General features: G+C 34.2%; 2 protein-coding genes across 4 annotated transcripts; one reads left to right on the plus strand and one right to left on the minus strand.

Moving 5' to 3' along the window:
- The first annotated feature begins 657 nt into the window (after nucleotides 1-657).
- LOC108483585 (serine/arginine-rich splicing factor SR45a) lies at nucleotides 658-3720 on the plus strand. The gene is made up of 6 exons (XM_017787062.2): nucleotides 658-883; nucleotides 1534-1637; nucleotides 1741-1837; nucleotides 1962-2111; nucleotides 2551-2614; nucleotides 2711-3720. Exons 2-6 carry the CDS (start codon nucleotides 1534-1536, stop codon nucleotides 3460-3462), a joined length of 1167 nt encoding a protein of 388 aa, XP_017642551.1. The 5' UTR covers nucleotides 658-883; the 3' UTR covers nucleotides 3463-3720.
- An 8438-nt stretch (nucleotides 3721-12158) lies between these two features.
- LOC108483758 (probable anion transporter 4, chloroplastic) lies at nucleotides 12159-16349 on the minus strand. 3 transcript variants are annotated; one of them, XR_008281761.1, is made up of 9 exons: nucleotides 15742-16285; nucleotides 15131-15357; nucleotides 14621-14984; nucleotides 14250-14294; nucleotides 14005-14151; nucleotides 13702-13839; nucleotides 13575-13608; nucleotides 12755-13030; nucleotides 12159-12578 (listed from the first exon to the last, which is right to left on the minus strand). XR_008281761.1 is itself a non-coding variant. In XM_017787326.2 (9 exons), exons 1-9 carry the CDS (start codon nucleotides 16192-16194, stop codon nucleotides 12571-12573), a joined length of 1596 nt encoding a protein of 531 aa, XP_017642815.1. In that variant the 5' UTR covers nucleotides 16195-16349; the 3' UTR covers nucleotides 12159-12570. The 3 variants fall into 3 exon arrangements, 2 of the variants coding, with proteins under 2 accessions (XP_017642815.1, XP_017642814.1); XM_017787326.2 differs by having other exon boundaries at nucleotides 12851-13030; nucleotides 15742-16349; XM_017787325.2 differs by having other exon boundaries at nucleotides 12159-12581; nucleotides 12851-13030; nucleotides 15742-16257.
- Nucleotides 16350-21831: the final 5482 nt, after the last annotated feature.

Below are 21831 nucleotides of genomic sequence, written 5' to 3' on the forward strand. Positions count from 1 at the left end.
TTTTATATGTAACTATTGTAACACATACTTAATAAATAAAATTTTTTCTCATATGACACTAGTAACCAAACAAGGCATAATAATAGCAAAAACCACCTAACTTGAAAATGTTAATAATAATAACCAAAATTATAAAAGTTTTAACAACGACGATAATACTAAAAAGAACATAATACATAATAAGTAAAAATATATGAAGACTTGAATTCTTGAAAGTTTTAACAACAACAATAATAAATAGGCAATGAAATTGTGAGAAGATGAGATTAAAATTAGATTTAGGGTTTATTTTTATTTAATTATAGAATATGTAAAAGTGTAATAAAAGTTATATTTAGAATTAAAAAAATCTTTTTGTTTTGGGTTTTAAATGAGTTTATATGTTAAAAATATTATTTTTTAAATTTAAATTTTTTTGAACTTTTCAATGTCTAATATAATAAATTAAAATCAAATCAAATTATATAATTTAATGATATTATCTAACTAAAACCGAATTAAACTATAAAAAACTCAAACCAAATTATCGATTCGATTCAATTTCTTGATGGATTGTTTCAGAGTCCTATCATCTAGTCTCTAGAGCCTAAGTGCCTAACGGACAACGGCCCTAACCCGAAACGTTAAAACAGACGCTATGCAGTGACCAAAAGGCCCACGGACCTTAAACGGGAAGGATTCAACCGAATTTTAATGCACTCCTCACGTCCGCTTCTCTAGAAACTTCAGAACCTCGTTCCTATATATAAAATGCTTTACCAGCCTTTCTTCAATGTCTTCTACATCTTTCGCTGCGTAACGTAAGAAACCCTCGCTATTAAGAAAAGAATACGATAGATCTAAAACACTCCATCCTCTATCTTTAACTGTTCATTTGTTTAAGGTAACTTATCCTTCCAATTAAATTTTTCATTTTTTATACGCTGTTTTCATAATTTATATGTAAGTGTTGGTAGGGGATTTTTTTTTAAATTATTTGTTTGTTGATTTTGAATTTGAGTTCGCCCTCGTTTTCTGATAAGAGAGATAGGTCTGTGATCAAATTAAAATATTTTCGATTACTTTGCTATATTGAAAGTTAATTTGAATCTTTGTTTTCTAAAGAACTAAATTTAAAAAAAAAAGTTGAGCGTTTATATAATATGTAGCAACAATTATGTTGATTTATGATCCGTTGCTGCATTAGAAGGCCTAATTTTATATAGCATATTCATTATATTTCAATTCTGATTGTTTTATATGTTGGTACTTTTCTAATTTAACCTGGTAGGTGAAATTAAAGGAAATTGAGCGTTTAAAATTCTAACCAATCGGTTATAGAAAGATTGATTTGAAGATCTGATTATGAAGAACTATTTCAGAACGTGGGGAATTTTGTTATTTTGAGTTAAGAAAATGGGTTTCTTCTTAGTGTAAATGCTTCTAAGTATGAATAAATTATGTATTTATATTATAAAAGAGAGGCTGTAACTGAAAAGTTACTGTTTGTGAATTAAGTAAGTACTGAGATGTGTATTGTGTTCATATTGTCAGATGTCCTACTCTAGGAGGTCAAGCTATTCTCCATCTCCTTCCCCATACAAGAGGTACAGGAGGTCTGTCTCGAGATCTTTGTCAAGGTCAAGGAGTCGCTCAAGGTATTGTTTAGTGATCTTGTTCTGCTTTGCTACTGCTTATTGGTTTTATTTTTTGTCTCAATTATTTTATACCTAATTTTCCCATTTGTTTTTTTATTGGTAGGAGTGTTGAAAATCCTGGGAACAATTTGTATGTGACAGGCTTGTCACATCGGATCACCAAGAGAGAGCTGGAGAAGCATTTTTCCAGTGAGGGAAAGGTATGGTTGAGTATAACTTTGCACGTCTATTGTTATGTTTGAATTTGAGTATAAAATTTCTGTATGGTTAAGCAATATCTGTATGTGCTTTCAAAGTTCTTACAATGGGGAACTTAATGTATAGGTGGTTGATGTTCATCTTGTGGTTGATCCGTGGACAAGGGAATCTCGTGGCTTTGGATTCGTTACAATGTCGACTATAGAAGAAGCTGAACGTTGCATTAAGTATTTGAACCGCTCTGTTCTTGAAGGACGTGTCATTACAGTGGAGAAGGTAAAAGATCCATAATTCGGTTTATCTTGATCAGTAGCTGCTATGATTGTAGTAATTGATCCTTGCTTAATTCGTATAAGAATTATGGACGGGCAGTTATTATAGTTTGAAAGTTGTTTGCTTCTTTCCACTTGAAGCTTTTGTGGCAGCAGGTTAGCTGTGTGTTGCAGCTCTTCACCAAACTCCAAAAGTCTTACATCTAAACAAACAATTCAAACACAACAACAACAATCAGACTGTTAGGGTTGTATGCCCTGAATTTCTCTCTTTATTTAACTGTTATGTCTTTTGCTGTTTCAGTTATTCTGCATGTTGATTCAAATTTATAAAATCTTTTCCGAGAAAAAGTGAAAAACAGCTATACTCTCATCTATCATATATTATTTGTGAACTTCTTTTAATTTCACTTTCTCATGCTTTGAGTTTGTGTTTACTGCAGGCCAAGAGGCGGAGGGGGAGAACTCCTACTCCAGGAAGATATTTGGGGTTGAGAACTTCTCGTGGTATGTTTTGTAGTTGATGAGCATTCTTGTTATCAGGATTATTTGAAATTTTTGAGTATGCTTGATTATGTTTTTAATTTTCTCATCGGCATCCAGCTCGTCATCGATCTCGAAGCAACTCACCTCGTCGATCTCCAAGTTATTCTTCTTATTCAAGAAGTCAGAGTCGGTCTCCTCGTTATTCATCTGGCAAGGGTAGGAGTAGATCTTACTCCCCTCGGCACAGGTCGTACTCCCGTTCTCCCTCCCCTTACAGCGGATTGTCAGAAGACTGCTACTATAGAAGATGGGACCGTTCCTACTCTCCTGATGATCGATATTACAGAAGGCGTGATAGATCTTACACTCCCAAGGACTGTTACTACCGCAGGTGGAACCGTTCCTACTCACCTGATGATGGATACTATAGAAGGCTGGACCGTTCTTATACACCTGATGAACGATACTATAGAAGGCGGGATCGTTCCTACTCACCTGACGATCGATACTACAGAAGGCGGGACTGTTCCTACTCACCTGATGATCGATACTATAGAAGAAATGACCGGTCCTATGATTCAGCTGACTGTAGAAGTTATCGTTACCGCTCTGCTTCTGGAAGTCCTACACCATCTCGGTCAAGGAAAAGTTCTAGGAGGAGCTACTCACGTAGTTTGAGCCCCAAGCAAAGGAGCAGCTCACGACGGAGTTACTCGCGCAGTGCATCACCTGTAGAGAGGAGGTCAAGGGGGAGCATTACACCACGTAAGAAAACTACCCCTCACAGCCACTCTAGAAGTAGAAGTGCAAGCCCGTCATCCAGATCGTTTTCAAGATCAGCGACGCCCAGGTCTGATTCTTCATCGTGAAGGGTAGTGCTTTAGTTGATGTATATTTTGATGAATGATGTTGTCCTTGTAGTTTCAATAAAACCTTATAAATAATTGGTTTGTGAACTTAAGTAGTGGTTTAATTAAATATGACTACAAATTTGCTCGACTTTGTTAACTGTCGCTCATTTTTGAGTTGCCTGTTTGGACTTTGGATGTGGGAATTTAACTTTTTTTGATTTGATGAAATGTATGATTACTTAATTCAAATAATTTTAAACATTATTAGCATACAAATTTATTTTTTCTATGAATTTTTGAAGTTTACGAATAAATTAGTAAAATAATATTTCCTGCAAAATATATTTATTTATTGAAAAAGGAAATGTAGCTATGAGGTAGTATTGAGTAGAAGTCAATTATATAAAAATTATTATGTGTATAAATTTTAAATAATAAGCACATGCTAAGTTGACTAGAAATTTTGGTTTTATTCGAATTTAGAGGAAAGAAGCAAAGAAATCAAAGTTCCTTCTTGATTTAACGGGAGAAATTGAAAAAGTAAAAGATGAAATTGTTTTAAACTAAACATTTTACTTGAAAGTTAAGATTTTTAACTATGATTAAATTTAATTACTTTAATATTAAATTAATATAATATTTATCAAGATAAATATTAAATTAAATTAAATATTAAAATATTAAAATAATAATATTTTTAAAATAGTTAATTTGAAATCAAATTCTTTGGTAGAGTCCAAGTAAGAGTAACTCTTTCATTACTCAATCACTAATAATCAATCGCTGTCGGCCACTGAGATGTTGTCGTTGCTGCCACCAGTACCGTTGTGTCTAGTGGTGCATGTGTGACACCCTTACGGTATCTTGAGCCGATTCGATCTAGGTCAATGACGACCTGACCGTTTCGGTCTAGCCACCGGTTGGACCATCAGCTCGGTTTCACAAATCGAGTTCAATTTAACCAATTTTTTGGGTCTTGGTTCGATTTTGGGCTCCTGAGCCCTATTTACGATTTCAAGTCTAATTTTTAAGTTCAATTACCAATTAGGCCAATGTTTGACTTGAAAATTAACTTCTAAAAATATCATATTAATTTTAATTGATTTGATTAATTCAATTTTACTTAATCAAAATTAATTTTTCTAAAATAAATTTTCAAGAAAATTCTTTAATTAAATTCTCTAGTTGAACAATTCTTACAACCACCTAATTTAATTCCACATCGAATAAATCGACTCAAATTAAATTATTTCCAAAAACGTAGAATTTTCTTCTGATTCAAATGTAGTCTGATCGAGCTTTTGTTGAGCTAGTGGAGGGACCAATCAGACATACAATTAGGCACTAGTGATTGCAATTATGTCCAAAAGTATCATTTCAATAATTCGCAATTATTTAATCATGGATTCAGTCCACAAGAAATACCATGATTGAAAACTCCTTATTTTATACTCTTCACGGAAGTAATTCATCCAATTGCTTTGAACAACGACCTCATCATATGTGTTACCCTCATATGATATCTTTGATTCTTTTGAGTTAAATCCGTTCACTCAATACAATCCTATTTTATCTCATTGTCACCATTGTGTATTCTTAATGATTAATATGATCACTGTCAACAAATGACTATGATAAATTGCTTGTTCGAGAATTAGCAACCAGTGACCATGTTCCATATTTATCAATCTGCAAAATGCCAATGAGAGATATCATTAACTCCTTAATTGAGCTATGAATTCCACTATTGCTAGTAAAGCCATGCCATACACAAGTTATGTACCTAACATACCGGCTATGAGCTCGATCATCTTTAGAGCATAAGCCTCCACTTATATCAAAGCACATGAGTTGCATACGCATAGTCAATGACTAACTCAGGATTTAGGTAAATCACACCATGAATGTCACAAGTGAATTAATTCACAAATGGATTTAGAATTAATTCATCTTGAGTCCAATCCAATGTATCATTCTACCAATGAATACATGTATGTCTCTACTCGTGAAGTCAACTGTTCCATTAGCCAAGACTAGCCATCTCCCCAATTGAAATTGTAGATGACATAATAATCCTTCTCAGTATTTGAATTAAATGCTTACTTTGATTCTTTTACGGTATTACAGACTCATTTAGATAATCTACTGAACTAAGTTGTCGTTATCACAATGTAAATGTTCTTTACAATGCTACTTATCTTTAGTTTTTGAACTTTAGATAATTAATGAGCTGATACTTGCTTGTCACAATTTTGTTATGTATGCAAAATATAAAAGACAGAAAATACAAAAGACATAATAGTGAAATGTGAAATTAACTTTATTTATTTATTCATCATTCAAATAAATAGAAAACAGTTACATGTTTACTACAATATGGCCACATTTCCCAACACACGAGAAATGGGAACACTGCACAAGCTAGATATTTGGAGGAAGAACGACAAGAATTGACAAGATTAACACAAGTAATACATTGACATTTAGGGCCGTAGGATGAAAGTCTTACCCATTCGCAAACCTTTTTTCTCATCAGACACAATGACCTGTTTGGAGTACATACCCTGGTTTAGAGTCATTAGCAAGCCATATTTGTTATCAGTAGAGGTGAGGAGTAGGCAACTTTATCAGAAGAGGCAATAACGAGCGACCTAACATCGTAGGTCTGGAAAAGGTTTCGCGAGGGGTTTGTCGCTGAATTTGACACAACAAGTGCCAATAATATCTATGCCACATCCCGATCAGTTCACTCCATTCCACTTATTCATATTAATTTTACTAACCTCATTTTTTTCACAAGCACCACATTATGCACCATCACAACACCTTGCTTTTACCCTTATCATAGGTACATATTTCAGGGAACTTTCGTCCCTAGTATTTTACGCCCCCATGTTGATGTAAATGTTGAGCCAAATCTCAACGCTAGTACCATCACCGATGTCGTCATTGATGCTAATATTGATGCTCAGGTCAATACCAACGTATTCGAGTTTTGCAACATCGTACGACTATTCGTTGATAGTGTCACAAACACCCATTGTGTCATTTTTTTATCTAGGTGGATCATAAACACAACCACCTTCTCGTGGAGTGGAGGACACATGATAGGAGGCTAAGACGACATCACACTCAAGCACGGAGGAGGGCGATGGATACGAAGCCGAAGGTAGAGATGAAGATGATGAAAACGACAATGGAAATAAAGACGAAGAAGATGAGGATAATTATCATGATCAAATAGAGGAGCTGACACCACTAGTTGTATGTAGAAATCCTACGCGCACCTGTCAGTCACTGCCCTACAACACACATTCGGCTCGACGACACCGATGATGTATTTTATATTTACCTATTGTGATGTAAGTATAAATGACATAAATAAAGACACAACATTTTGTATATTTCTATTGCAACTCATTCTAATGTAAGTTATACGTAAATTTCTATATATTTAATATATAATATGAAATAAGTAACTTTGGATAGACACATTTATCGAACTAGTGATTAATAAAGGTACAGAGACTAATTTGTAAAAATTGAAAAAGCTCAATTCCTCGAGAAATTATAATTGGTACTTGAAGATACACTTAAAATAGCAAATTTTACATTACATAAATACAGTTGAAATGTAAGTTAAAAAGAAAGAACAAATTCTTTACCAAAAAAAATGAAGCATTGTAATCAATTTTCTATCGTCGAAAAAAAAAAGAATGTTAGCGATGTTGAGGCCCCAATATACCCCCTCAATACAGAACATGTTGCCTTCGTATGCCTTAAGTTTCCATAGTACCCGCATAACCTCTATTGATTGTCCCTCTCCTGAACATCCATATTGGTATGTGTCCAAGTAAAAGTCAGACGACCTCTCTGAATGCGATGCAAGTTCATGTTTGGGGCCAACTCGAACGACGCATTGGACATTAGCATCCACACACTATTATCTGGGACGAATGGGAATTTAGGTTTCCATACATTGTGTATGCGTTCTAGTATGTACACATTGTTGATATAAGGTGTATACTCAATTCGTACATTCGCACATGCAACAATTACATGTGCGCATGAGAATCAAAGTGCCTGAAACCTCCCATAATCGCAAGTCCCTTCTGGTAGTCGATACGATATGATGCCCTTGATATGCCCTAATTGGGTCTAGCATACTCCGTGACCTAAAATTAGAGTTTTCGATGCGAGTGACACACTACATACATAGTGTTCACTCTTGTTGTATTTCGTCTAATTACTTTCATGACATCTTCGCACCAAACGTGACCGCTCGTTATCTTTCCAGCATATGCCACCTGCCGCTTTGGAAATAATACAGCCAAACAAAAGTATGTTTCTTTGACAACCAAGATTATTAGAAAATGGCATGTCCTTTTCAGTACGAAATTGATGCATTCAACTATGTTTGTCATGTGCTCGTATTATAGACCCTTGTCATACGATTATGTCTATTGCTTGAAGGGTAATTGACAAGGTATGCTACACCATAATTGTTGATGGCAAGCAAGTAATCCAACATTTCATAGAAACGATGTTGGACAGACTCGAACCCTGTTAAGAAAAGTATACCCATGAATGCAAACAATGAATAGAATATGGTATAGCATGATTGTGGAAATAATGGCAACTACATACCCATGTCAATGACTTGATCTTGCTCACTTTTCGAAGGTCATTTTGAGTGGTAGTTGTAGCCGACATGTTGTATACAATACTTATGGTGTGTGCGATCCTAAAGGCTACCATGTTCAATAACGACCAAAATTCCTGGTCCCCTATCGAATATGACATATATGTCGGGCTAGGGGTAAACATGACAACACAATCGACTTAAGAAGAAATCCCAATCATTAACTTTTCTCTCGGAGTTATTGCAAACGCTATCGACATAATTTTTTCATTATTATCCTAGACAACAAATATGAACAACCGATGTTTATACCTCCTATACAGCCAGATACAATCAATAGCACCAAAGGCTTGTAGTGTCAGAAAGCTTCCTTACATTGATCAAAAGTCTAAAAGATTCAGTGGATTACTCTTTTCCAGATTGGTTATGAAACCTGCTACGTATCGATCCAGTACTTGACACCATTGCCATAAATCGTTGTAAGACCTTTCCCATTCGTAATGCAACTTATCTATAGTCTTTTTTTTTTGCGACCCATGCTTTATAGTACGATGACGTGTAATCATGCTGGCTACAGATGTTGGCAATCAACATCGAGACGAGAATCTTGGGACTCGCCTTCAGTATAAGTAGAATAATGTCAGATATCATGTTGGAGTTTAGCCTTAGAAGATCTTGACTTACAACTGCAAATTGCGAGTTAAAGTTACATTATTGGGAAAAATAAAGACCCAGTCAAGTCACACTATGTCAGAAAATCGAGTGATTGCATCGTGCACCTGATGTAACACAAGTATGTAAACTGAAATACTTTTTAATCATCCACAAGCTCGTCTTCTTTTGAAAATATGCCATGATTTTTCATTTGCACCTCTTATCGTGCATTGCGCACTTTTTTATTGAATTTCTTCGAACGAAATTTTGTGGCATGATAGTTTACGCTGTTTTTAAAGTTGTATCGCTTTAATGCAGCAAGAAAAACATTTTTGTTGGGGTATTCAATGCCAACTTCCAACACTTGGATATCTGACGATGAACTTGCATTATCAAGTGTTCTGTGCAGTAGCTTCTAAAACTCTAAACCACTATCAACAGGGAGGTCGATATTGGTCATGTGGGGTAGAAGTTTATATGCCCTGAATGTGGATCTTAGATCTCGATTATTATCTAAACCGTTATTGTCAGAACCACAAAGTTCTGACTTAATTTGAACCTGCTTGTGGTTCTGACTTAATTTGAACCTGCTCTTGTTTAAAAAAAAGTACTACTTTTAAACCATCCAGATTGGACTGCCGAATTGGATTGGGGTCTGACTTTGATCCATCAACTGCATTCGCTGCCTCTTCTTCTTCATCTACGCTTTCATTGTTATCTTCAACCAAGGGGTTTGATATACCCTCACTGGACCTGATCGTAAGGAGTAAGTCATTGATTCTTCTATACCCCATGTGCCCGACAAAATCTGCACCAGATTGCGAACTGGTATTAGGTTGATGGCCCTCATATATAAGTGCTTCTTCCCCAAGACATTGATTATTCGAAGTTGAAATTGAACGTACTAATTGATGTCATGCCCAAGTGTTGAAGTTCAAGTTACATATACCTCGATTAGTAGTGGCTGCCGAAGTTTAAATCGGTGCCGAAAATAGAAGAATGTCTACCCATTGATGTTTCAAGGATATCATAATAGCAGCTTTGTAACAAAGCAGTGAACTCACTGCACAACCATTTAAGACTTTTTACTTTAGCTTCGGTTCCAACATTAGTCACAATGGTGACTGAAGAATGACCAGCTCCATCAGCCTTGGAAAACTTGACATATAACTCCATTACAACATTTCCGTTTGAGCAGTGCGATAATATGACCATCTCCAACTCGAACTCACCTTCCACATCAAATAACTAATACTTAAAGGGTCAACCGATTTCAGATATCCACATTGCAAGCTCAAAATTTTTCATTAGCTTGAACCCTCGACTTTTTCCTGATTTTAGTTCGAAGCTCACGTAATTGAATGGTACGTTTGAAAGCCAATTCCACTGATATAGCTCTTACAAATATGACCCCGACTTTTGTATTATAGATTTGATCGTCGTAGTAAACGACGAATTTCACTCATCAACTCATTTCAATTTAAAATGAATTGGATATTTAGAAAATCTTCAGACGAGTTATCTAAAGAAATGCATACAACTCTCGTAACTCAACTCTTCGATGTTTAATATGAATTTGCTGCATGCCTAAGTTCTGAATATTTTAGTATTTTAATAACAAAATAGAACAAGGAGAGAGGGAATGCATGCTTCAAAATCCGTTTCTGAGGACGTAAATGCATGCTTCAAAATCCGTTTTTGAGGACGTACTTTTGTTAAATAATGATAATGAAATGCTTTTCGGTGCTTGAAAAGCTGTTTCACAGATCAAATAATTTCATCAGACACATGCTTCAGAAGATATTCAATACTTCAAAATGTGCTTAAGATTTACTCAGGATTCCCGAGGTCAAGTACTTTTTTTGCACTTTATGAAAATGTTAGTGAAAACTTATCCAGCTAGGTGAGCTTCTTTGGTGACATGACAGGAAAGCACACCTAGCTAGACGTGCTTTCTTGCCATGTCTGCAAGGAAGCTCGCCCAATTGGACGAGTTTTCACAAACATATTCATAAAGTTTACAAAAAAAAAAAAACTGATCCTGAATACTTTTTTACAAATTTGACACATGTTTTAAATATATTCAATGAAAATGTTGGTCCTGCAACGCATTTTTGACCATGAAGATTTTTTCCTTTGCAATCTCACATTTCTCCGCGTTTATAAAAGAAGGCTCTCCTTCCATACTCCATCATCCCTAAAACATTATCTTTCCCAACCTTCATCCTTACACTTTACAATATTTCTCTTTTTGTTTTCTTCTCCGCTTCAATGCTAAAAATTTTCGTCGCTAATAAAATTTCTAGTTCGAGGTATTCTTAAGTGGTTGGTGATACGATATAGCTCCGAGATGAACACATTTCATATATCCTGTCGAGATGAGATCATTACTTCTAAAACCTATCCCGTGGATGTTGGGTTCTAGGGTTATTTTGTTTTTTTATGGTTACGGGTGAAGTCTACGTAGAGGTATCGTTATGTAATCATGGATCAGAGTGTAACAAAAGAGCTAGTTGACAGTCGTTACGCAAGCATAATCATAGGGAAAAACTGTGAGGCTTCCCGCAATAATCGGCGTAATTTTTTTTTTCCATTTCCACGCAACCAATATCTTTAACTTTCCTTCTTATCCGAAGGTTGACACCACCATGAACTTAAGAGGACTCTTAGGCCGGGAGCGACTATTTTGGTGGAGTAAAAGTGATGCTTTTTTTTGCCAACAACAATTGCTGTTATTAAACAACCCACTAATAATTACAACCGTTGCCGCACTGACCTGAGTTTAACCTCTACTTCCGCCGAAATATCCACTCTTCTCTTAAGAGCCGTCTTGTGTCCACCTCGATATTAGCGTTCGGATAAGAATGAAAGGTTAAAAACACTGAATGCCTAAAAACAGAGAGAACAATTACGTTGATTAAACCAAAAAACATAAAGACTATAGGTATCCAAAAAGCTTAAACTTGTGACTGCATAACAATTGTCAACTGGCTCCCAGTTATAATCGAACCCGTGACCGTATCACGATCGCCGACTGAGACCTCCACTTAGGCTTCGACTTGTGAATGTATTAAACATTGTCACCCTGAAACCTGACTTCCATAGGATGAATTTCTGAGGTAATGGTCCTATCTTGGCCAAACATATGAAATGTATATGTTTTGAGACGAGTTATCGCATCCCCGACCCCTCAAATCTACCTATAAGCTTTTGCGGTTTCATCCTAAAACCCTAAACTTAAACCTTACAAAAAATCCAAGGAGAGAAAGTGTGAAAACGTATCTCCAAAAACGACCTATTTCTCTAATTAAAAAAACCCTAAAAAGTCAATTAAATAAAAAAAAAGGACATATATGCCATATTTAGGCTAACAATAACATGTCAAAATAATAATACTTTACATTCGAGCAATTATAAATTTTGTTTATAATTTAAACTTATATATTCCATATATCATACTACTAACAAATTTGAGTGTATATATTACATCTATTCCATTGATGGCGCTCATCTGCAGCAACTCATTGTGCAGAGCCTACAAATCAATCACCGAAAGCAAGGTGGAGAGATTGATGACAGCTTTCAGCATTTATAACTTTCTAGATTTTATCTTTCAGATAATCAGATTTTGATGCACACTCGGATAGTAAAAAATATGTACTACACATTTCTCTGGCTTTATACAAGAAACTAACAGCACCATTATTATTATTATTATTTTACAAGATTTACTGCTCACCCTTCTCTTCTTGCCCTAGATGACTTCACACTTCACGCTCCACACGCATCCTCAACAACTAAGGTTTAGTACCACAAGTCTAAAAACTTGTTCATGAATCTGCTGATCACGAATAATGCATGCAACCGATTAGAAAATTAAAACAATGGTGCAGGGTTAAGTCAGCAAAGAAACTCATCAGCTAATAATTACACATCTTATAGTGGTCATAAAACTGATTCACACTGATAATCTTTCTCTTTATAGCCTTCTAATAGTCAGATAAGTATTTATACCTTGAGTTTGAGCACCCTGTTATTACAAATTACCATTCATTCATATCTGAAGCCTGGTAGAGACTTAAGTATTTATATGGTGGCTATGATACTGACCAGATTCATCAAAGTTGACTCTCTCTCCAGTGGAAAATTTAATGTAGAATAGAGCAGCAAGGAAGTATAAGAGCGATGTAAGCAACAAAAATCCTTGGAATGATCCCACCAGCTCCACAAAGAAACCAGCTCCAACCGTTCCAAAAATAGCAGCGAATGTTCCGGCAGTATTTGACAATCCTAAGGGCAGAAATAAAGGGATGGTTAGTTAAGCATAGTCGAATTGTATCTTTTTCCTTCCACCAAACCTTTCCCGAAAACGAGAAAAAAGAAAAAAAAGGGAAACCTCTCTATTTTTTAACTAGAATCAGGAAAAGCAATATGCTCCTAATAAATTTGCTTTTACTCAATAGAATTAATTGTCATGCTCTGGTCCATTTGTTCAGAAATAGTACTGGAAGTCTCATGTACCAAGATAATTGTTTGAAGTGCTCTACAATTTACTTTCTTGTCTATCAAGACAAGCAATGCACACACACACACACACAAATACCAGGCAATGAAAAAAAAACACACACATAGAGGAATCAACATCTATATTAGGAGCGCAATTGTTGAAAGCAGTAATAACAAAATACTACTCTTTTGGTGGAAAATTTAATGCAGACCATTTTTCATTGTACCATGAAGTCTATTGCTTAACGAAGTTTGCTATCCATCTTTTCGATTGAAGAAAGAAATTAAAAAAAAAAAATTTACATTTGATGTAAGCAAAATTTCATACCGTGTAAAACACCAGAATAATGTGGAGCAATCTCCTGGTAACGGAAACAAAAGAGAAAGTGAGAAAAGGGGAGAAAAAGACATTCAATCATATTATTTAACATTTCAAGATTACTCAGCAATCTGACCTGAAGGTTGACAAGGAAACCACAATGACTGAATGCTTTAAGTCCAACAGCTAGACTGAGCCAAGCAGATGCAGTTGAAGGAGTTTTTGCTGCAGTTAAGCCAACAAGAGCAACCGCAGGACCAACAAAACCAATGGACTGCAGATAAGAAACAGATTGGATGCTTAAGGAGCAGAAAAGAAGTCAGAACCAAATGAAGACAAGCAAATGACAACCAAACGAAAATGATCAAAAAACACAATGAAACATATTATGAGACACGCAATTTTTAAAGCCAACAGCGTCATTTTCTTTGAACCTTACCTGCATGATCTTGCGAGTCAAAGTGATACTGGTACCATTCCTTATCAATGTGTCTGACCATAAACCAGCTAAGTATCCTGTTAGTGCCATCATGCACCATGGAACAGCACTAAACCATGCTGCTTGTCTGAGATCAACATGATGGACCTATTGCCAAAATGTTCCTTATTTGCAACTTAAAACAAGATTATATTCTTGCACACATCACAGAATGAACAGCTCGTAGTTAAGTTTTTTCCCCTTACCGAGTTAAAGTAGATAGGCATCCATGAGAGAATAACAAAGAAGCCCTGGATGATATTTAAAGAGGTTAGTGTTTTAGGAGAGATGCAAAACTGACTGGAAATAGATACTGCAATGAGAATTTCCCATTGTTGAATTACTTTTCCTTGTCAATTAACGTATGATGCGTTGAAATTCTTAAAAGGTGTGCATTGGCTGAAAAAAAGAAGACCAAAAACTATTAAATTCTAAAAAGGCAAGACAACAGCATCTTGCTTCTACTTGGAAAGAAGCATACAGAAGATATTCGGAGAGTACTCACAAGCTGCATAAGCACATTTTGAATTTACCAAATTATCAAGTAATAAGCTACAGGGAAAGGAATATGCATTACCCAGCTATGCATGGCATTTGCAACAATTAGGGACCATGTTGGCATTTTAGAAAGCAATCTTCTGAATGGAGGGATCATTTTGGTCTTAGGCTTGCTTTCCACTGCATGGGATTTCTGTCTCTTGTTCATTATGTAATCCAACTCATATTTTGAGATCTGGGGACTTCGATCGGGGGTACTTGAGGTTGCAGATAGCCATACTAAAACCCAAAGAAATCCACACAGTCCGAATATCACAAATGGTCCGAATATACCACCTTGGGACATGAGAATTGGGGACAAAGTGAGTCCTATTGCATTTCCAAGCTGAAACCCAGCCATTGCCATTGCAACAGCCCTTGCACGTTCTGTTGATGGAAACCATCTAAAAGAAAAAGTTTGCACAATGCTTCAACAATTGGGCTCGCATACTGTTACTACAAAGATGAACTTGCTTGAAGGCATATGATTTAAATCATCAATTTAAGGTGATCAGCATCAAACAGTAAATAAAACCAGATACACCAATACCTTGCTATCATATTGTTCATGCAAGGAAGAGCTACACCTTCTGCAACACCAAGCATAGCTCTTGCAAAAAGTAATGCCAATAAAGAGTTTTCAGCAGCCCAGGGTGTAAGAAATGTAGCTAATGACCACAATGTCACACCACATGCCATTACAGCCTTACCACCATAATAGTCCACTAATGTCCCTCCTGCTATTGGTGAAATTAAGTAACCCCACAGAAAGGATGACTGCAACAAATTTTAAATAAGCGAGTGAAATCAGGCAGTTAATTTTAAACCATTATTCTAAAAAAATCATCCACCCGAGATTGATCACACATAAAACCCAAATGACAAGGTGCTTAGTTGTTCTACCAATTAGAGAAATTAAACTAACAAACACGTCTGCAGTTATGGCTCTCTTTGGTCGTTACCTTTGCTACATTCACTTTGTTTCCTACAAAGTCTTCAAAACTAAAACATAAATGATTGAAGAGAAAAGCATACAAAATTATGCATTTTGTGCTCCAAAAATTACATTTTCCGCAAAATTCAACTAAATTCCAATAAAAAACAACTTCTTTTTCTTCAAAGTCGAATTACTGAAAATCACGAGGAGCAAAACAACCCGACCTGAACAATACCGGAAAACGACCGGCTCCACCCATGAGCAAGTGACAACGGCACAATCGCCACTGACATCACGACTCTATCCGCATTACAAAGCGCCAGAGATAAAGCCAGCATCGCCACCACTTTAACACGCTCGGATGTGATAAACTCGGCAAAACTCGATGACTCAGTCCCGCCTTTGTTAGGAAACGAACCGAACTGAGCATCGTTGGACGAAACCCTAATTCGACGAGACGTAATTCTTCTCGATTCACCCGAGTAATCTCGTAGCTGCTGCTGAACACTCGAACCGGTCCTCGAATTTACATTTCCGAACCATTTAAGCTTTGAAAAGTCGATCAAATGAGAACATAACTGATGTCTAGAAGGCCTAGCTTCGATCAATTTAGGGTTTTTAAAGCTGCCGAGAGTATAATTTTGAACCGGTCGGTTTAAACTGAGTGTTGAGTTCATCGTTGAAGTGAACGGCGACCACCAACTTTACAAGCAATGGCTGCCTCGAGTATATATAGTAATCCTTCAAAATGACTTAATTACCCCTATTGTTTCCGTGAACTATAAATGTTTATTGGTGAACTTTTGGAAATTATAGGGTTAAATTTGGACCTCAGATAAAAACTTCATTCCTTATTAGATTGTTTTATATCCACCCTTATGAAAAATAAAAATAAAAAATTTATATATGATTTTAAAGCCTAGCCCTAGTTTTTCTCCTCCTCTTTTTTCGCGAGCAAGTCATGCCTTTTGTGCATGTTTGGGATTGCTTTGTTAATTTTGTTCTAATTGATTTTCTTCTTTTCGGGAGCATGCCTTTGTGCATGTTTAGTATTGCTTTGTCAATTTCTTCTCATTGTTTGCTTTTATCTTATTATGTTGTTTCATTGTTTTGTTTGTTATGGAGTACGACTTTCAGATCCTTCCCTTGAAGGAAAAAGAAGAAGCTAAACTGGTGATTAATGTGGAAAATGTGTTGGAGGATGATATCAACTATGATCTTTCTTTTTTTTTTTTTTGGCAAAGTTTTGGGGAACAGTTCACTAATTTTGCTGCGATAGGCGTACTCTATTATCTAACCTATTGGTTTGGGGACTTTTATCTTATTAAGTTCTATCATCTTGTAGATCTTAAAAAAAATGATTTCAAGAGGTTCATGATTGTTTAATAATTGTTTATTACTTATCTATCAGTTAGCTAAGGGTGAGAATCCTGAAAATATTGAGTTTTCATTTGTCAATTTTTGGTTCCAAGTTCATGACTTGCCCCCAAGGTTAGCATCTATTAATCTTGCAAAAAGCTTAGGAGGTCTTATAGGAACTTCTCTAAACTATGATGCAAGTAACAAACGGAATGTGATTAATAGTTTTATGGATATTCACGTCCTGCTTGACATAAGAGAACCATTGATGAGAAAGAAAAAGATTCAAAGACAAGTGGACAATGTTTTGACGATTTCTTTCAGCTATGAATTGGTTTGCCATCTCTGTTGTCGAATAGGCCATAGTGAAACAAGTTGTCGTAAATTTTTGGATATGTGGGATGGGGTGGTTGTTAGGGAGTGGCCCGAAGAAATTACAACTGAGTTTTGTCGGTAGATGAGGGGATCGTCGGTGCAATAGAGACTCACTCTAGAGTTTAGGTTAACTAGTCTTCTTTTCCTCAATCACAGGTTATTATAGCAAGGTGGGCGGGTTTAAAGAAATTGCCTATCTATCTCCCTCTTCTGTCTCTACTCATTCGTTATAAGCCAGTCTCTTAAAAGGGACCTGCCAGGAGCCATGAATTGTTTATCTTGGAACTGTCGAGGTTTGGGCAACCGGAGTACAGTTTTATCTCTAAAGGAGGTGATAAATTCTAATAAGCTCAAGTTTGTTTTTCTTATAGAAACTTTAGTTGATTACAAAAAAAAAGAAAAGAAAAAAGAACAGAAATTCGTATTGCTCTTCAGTCTGATAATTGCTTTTATGTAGATAAAATTGATCGTAATGGGAGATTGGCTTTTTTATGGGATTCCAATGTCAGCGCTACTATCACAGTCTTCTTAGCAACTATACTAATGTAATTATTGAGTCCTTTAAGTAAGTCTGGCGGCAGTTAACGGGTTGTTATAGGTTTCAAGAAGTTAGTAGAAATGATTAGTTGTGTGCGGTTAATTTGTGATGTCATTTTATTAAAAAATTTTAAGTATAGTAAAAATAATTAGGAGAGAACAATTGGTTTTCTCTAGCAGTTCGGTTGCTGGTCAACTTCAAATTAACTTAATTTATTAATCTAATCATATAAATTTTAATTGACTTAATTGAAACAATATAATATTGGTGATCAATTAAATTGATTAATGCTTTTCTAATTCAAATTATATTTCATAAGAGATAATTAAATGAGTTGTCCTTAAATTCGACTCTCATTTTAAATTGCTTTTCAAATTTCAAAATGTTTCAAGGTTATATAAATCAAATTTAATCATTAAATGACACGTTAAATACTATATGACTTGATTTAAAATGAATTTTTTAAAAAATAAAACGTTAAAATGAAATTAAAATAAAAATCAAAACGAACTTAAATCATTAATCATTGCAACATAACTTTCAAAAGTATAAACTAAACGTAAACATTGCACTCTTGTATATTTTTCTCTTTGTTGCAAAATAGTATCTTTTGCCTAGCTTCAAATTCAATCAAAACATTGTTCACTCATTGTAAGCTATATGGTTGCATACCGGGGGTTATAATCGCCACAACCAAACTCATAGTCACTAGGTAATCCAATAATGGTAGTTAAATAATACACGGTGTCTAAAATGGGGATGACCAGAACTTGCAATATTATCATAAATGGTCTGTACTTCAACAAGATATTCAAGCATGGATTGACCTTGGTTTCTCGGACTTTTCTAATCATACAATGAAGATGCATAACTCATGTAATGGATGAGGTAGAAAATATTTGTTAAAGTTTTTGCCAAATCTCATATGAAGATGTGCATCTAACAAGTACAAGCAATATACTTGAGCTAATCGATACAAGTAACCACAAAGCTAAAGCACTATCTTTTTGTTTAAAAGTAAGATATTCAGGATTCTCCACATTATTTCTAATTTTAGCAACAATGAACTTTGAAAAGTGCAAGCATTCTCAATATACTTTTAAAAAGAATGACTTGCGTAAAGAACACTTGTTGAAGCCAAAAGGTAATTTGTTTAATCTAAGTTAAGAATTATAGATTTTTTGGAGAATGACTTTGATGATTAGAGTTCAGCACGTTCATTTTTAAAATTTGCAATGGAATGATTTAGAATCTTCATGAAAAAAATAGCTTGAAAACCTTTGAACGAAAAAATCATGAATCGAGACTAACGCTGTAAAACTTAAAGCTCTGATACCATAATACAATCTAGTACAAAGTTTGACAAAGAAGAAAGTTTGAATATAAAAGGAAAACAGAAGAAAAAAGATAGTACAAAGGTAATATGAATAAAAAATATTGTATGGTTTTATTTATTCTATTCTAAAAAATTGTTCTTTAGTCATAGGAAGAGAGAGTATTTATAACCTATCACAAATCATCTTGGCTTCTTGATTTGACCAAGTCAACTTTTATCAACCAATCATAACAACCTATAACCACTTAGTATTTAGTTATAGCAAAGATAACTGAAACTCAACTAAATGCCTACGTGAATGATGCATGCATGTACAAGACTATCAATATTTACATAATGTGGCACTCCCAAAATAAATTTAAAAGAGAAATTTAAATTTAGGACCTCAAAGTTCCCAAGGCCTTAAATTTACCATCAAGCCAAAACTTCATTGCATGATAAAAGTTAATTAGAAATATTATTATATTTGAATTCTCATGATTTTCTTAAGGGTAAACTATCAAAATAGTTATTTTTGTTTGTCTCATGTTACATTTTAGTCACTTATGTTTGAAATGTTATGTTCTAGTCACTTACTTTATCGTGTTGTAACATTTTAGTCACTAAGTGTTAATTGTCGTTAACGGTGTAATGGTAAGCTGACGTTGCACGTTAAATCATCATTCAAACAAAAATTTTAGGTTAAATTATACAATTGATCCCTATATTTTTTTGTGTGTTGAGCAATTTAATTTTTTAATTTTATGTTTTTTGAACTTTCCCCATTTTTTTTCTTTACTTTCCATTCTCATCTCCTTCTCCTTCTATTTTCCTCCCTTCATCATTTCTTTTAACATAATTTTTCTATGTTATCCATTTGTTAAAATCAGTTCCTATACTTTTATTATTTTGAACTATTTAATTTTTTTCTTTTTTTCTTTTCTTTTTCTCTTACCCCTTTGTTTTCTCTATTTTTCTCTCTTCCCATATTCGTCACTACAAAAACGTAATCTTTGCTCACCAAATAAACCAAGTCCTTATTTTTTTCCACATGATTCCTAAATTGAATTTCACTCAAAACCAAATCTCAATCTTTCTTAATCAAATCTCTGTTTGAATATAACCTAATTTTGAAACTAAAATTAGATCTAATTAATCAATATAAAAAACCATATCCTTAATCAAAATTAAACATAAATTAAATTCTTTATATCCAAAACAAAAATTTTTCATTTCCAAAATTTTACAAAATCATGTAGATTATTCCTTTCCTTTTCTTTTATTTTCTGATGATTAAAATTAAACAAACGATAAATTTGATCTAAACCTTCTAAGATATTCCCAAGCAAACTTGATTGGAAGCCAGGCATGGATGAACCGAAGAGAGAAAGTGTAACAGCCCGTTTTCAGTGAAATCATAACAGTAGTTTCGGGACCACAAATCCAAGTTAGAAAGAAAATTTTACCAATTTCATGATAAATTATAGAAAGGACCAAATTGCATAAAATGCAAAAGTTGGATTCTAGTAGCTAGATAGATTAAATAGCTATGAAATTCAAAATTTAAGGTCCTTATATAGCAATTAGACCATTAGATGAAGTTAGTAGATATTTTTGATGAATCATCCATGGAAAATTAGAAAAAGAAAAGGACTAAATTGGAAAGTGAAAAAAATTAAAAGATGATAATTAAATTAAATAGACAATATCATATTATTTTCATCATCTTCCCCAAAATTTCTATGGAAACCCTAGGAAAGAGAAAGCAAGCTTTCTTGGCTTAATTGGGTAAGTATTCTTGTCCTGTTTTTAGTAATTTTTATATTTTCGAGATCAAAATGGTTTAATCTATCTATTGTGGAGATTAATTTGTAAAGATATCAAAGTATAGAAATTTTTTCATGGATGAATATGCTGAAAATTTGAAATTTATGGTAGAAAATGAAAAGTTATCGATAAACAACTTTTGTAAAGTGAATTCTCATGAAATTGTGATTTAGGGACTAAATTGTAAAGATGTAAAATTCATGAATTTTTTTTATTATGAAATATATGTGCTGTAAATATTATATGTAAAAATCGATTAGACTTGGAATAATGATTAAATTGCATGAATTTTATTTTCGAGCCTAAGGACGAAATCGTCATTTATGAAAAGTATAGGGGCAAAATGATTGTAATAGCCCAATTTTCAGTGATGTTAGAAAAAGTGGTTCGAGACCACTAAAATCTGACAAGTGAGCTTATAAATTATTATTTAATATTTATGAGTCAATTGTGAATTTAGGAAGGCTTATGAATTAGTGATTTGTGCTTTAGACATATTTATCAAATTAACTAGATTTGAAATCGAGGTATCGAGACCACGATTTCATAAACTGAGCTGTAAATATTTTTATAAATATTTACGGAGTGTCATTGAGTTACTATTAAAGTTTCGTTAGGAAATTTTAACGTTTTGATAGTTAATTAATTAAAAATGATCAAATTTAAAAAAAAAATGCATTCCTGAGACTTAGTTCTTGTAAATCGGATTCGTAAATATTTATTAAAAATATTTATGAAGCTAGTTTTGTAGTTAATTAGGTTTCGGTTAAGTGAATTAGCTTAAATTAAGATTAATTAGATATAAGGATTAAATTGAATAAAGTGTGAAAGCTTAATTATATATTAGAGAAAAGTTGAAGGACTAAATTAGTAAATAAACTATAAGTGAAAAATGTATGA

This window comes from Gossypium arboreum, chromosome 1 (assembly GCF_025698485.1).
Source record: "Gossypium arboreum isolate Shixiya-1 chromosome 1, ASM2569848v2, whole genome shotgun sequence".
Lineage (NCBI taxonomy): Eukaryota > Viridiplantae > Streptophyta > Magnoliopsida > Malvales > Malvaceae > Gossypium > Gossypium arboreum.

What these genes read in the sequence shown, in the direction of transcription:
- LOC108483585 (XM_017787062.2), top strand. Translation starts at nt 1,534, where the DNA reads ATGTCCTACTCTAGGAGGTCAAGCTATTCTCCATCTCCTTCCCCATAC. An exon ending in AGGTCAAGGAGTCGCTCAAG is followed by an intron (nt 1,638 to 1,740) that starts GTATTGTTTAGT and finishes TTTTATTGGTAG; the next exon opens with GAGTGTTGAAAATCCTGGGA. An exon ending in ATTTTTCCAGTGAGGGAAAG is followed by an intron (nt 1,838 to 1,961) that starts GTATGGTTGAGT and finishes CTTAATGTATAG; the next exon opens with GTGGTTGATGTTCATCTTGT.
- LOC108483758 (XM_017787325.2), bottom strand. Translation starts at nt 16,194, where the DNA reads ATGAACTCAACACTCAGTTTAAACCGACCGGTTCAAAATTATACTCTC. An exon ending in ATGAACAATATGATAGCAAG is followed by an intron (nt 14,985 to 15,130) that starts GTATTGGTGTAT and finishes TTTTTCTTTTAG; the next exon opens with ATGGTTTCCATCAACAGAAC. An exon ending in GTTTCCTTGTCAACCTTCAG is followed by an intron (nt 13,609 to 13,701) that starts GTCAGATTGCTG and finishes TTCCGTTACCAG; the next exon opens with GAGATTGCTCCACATTATTC.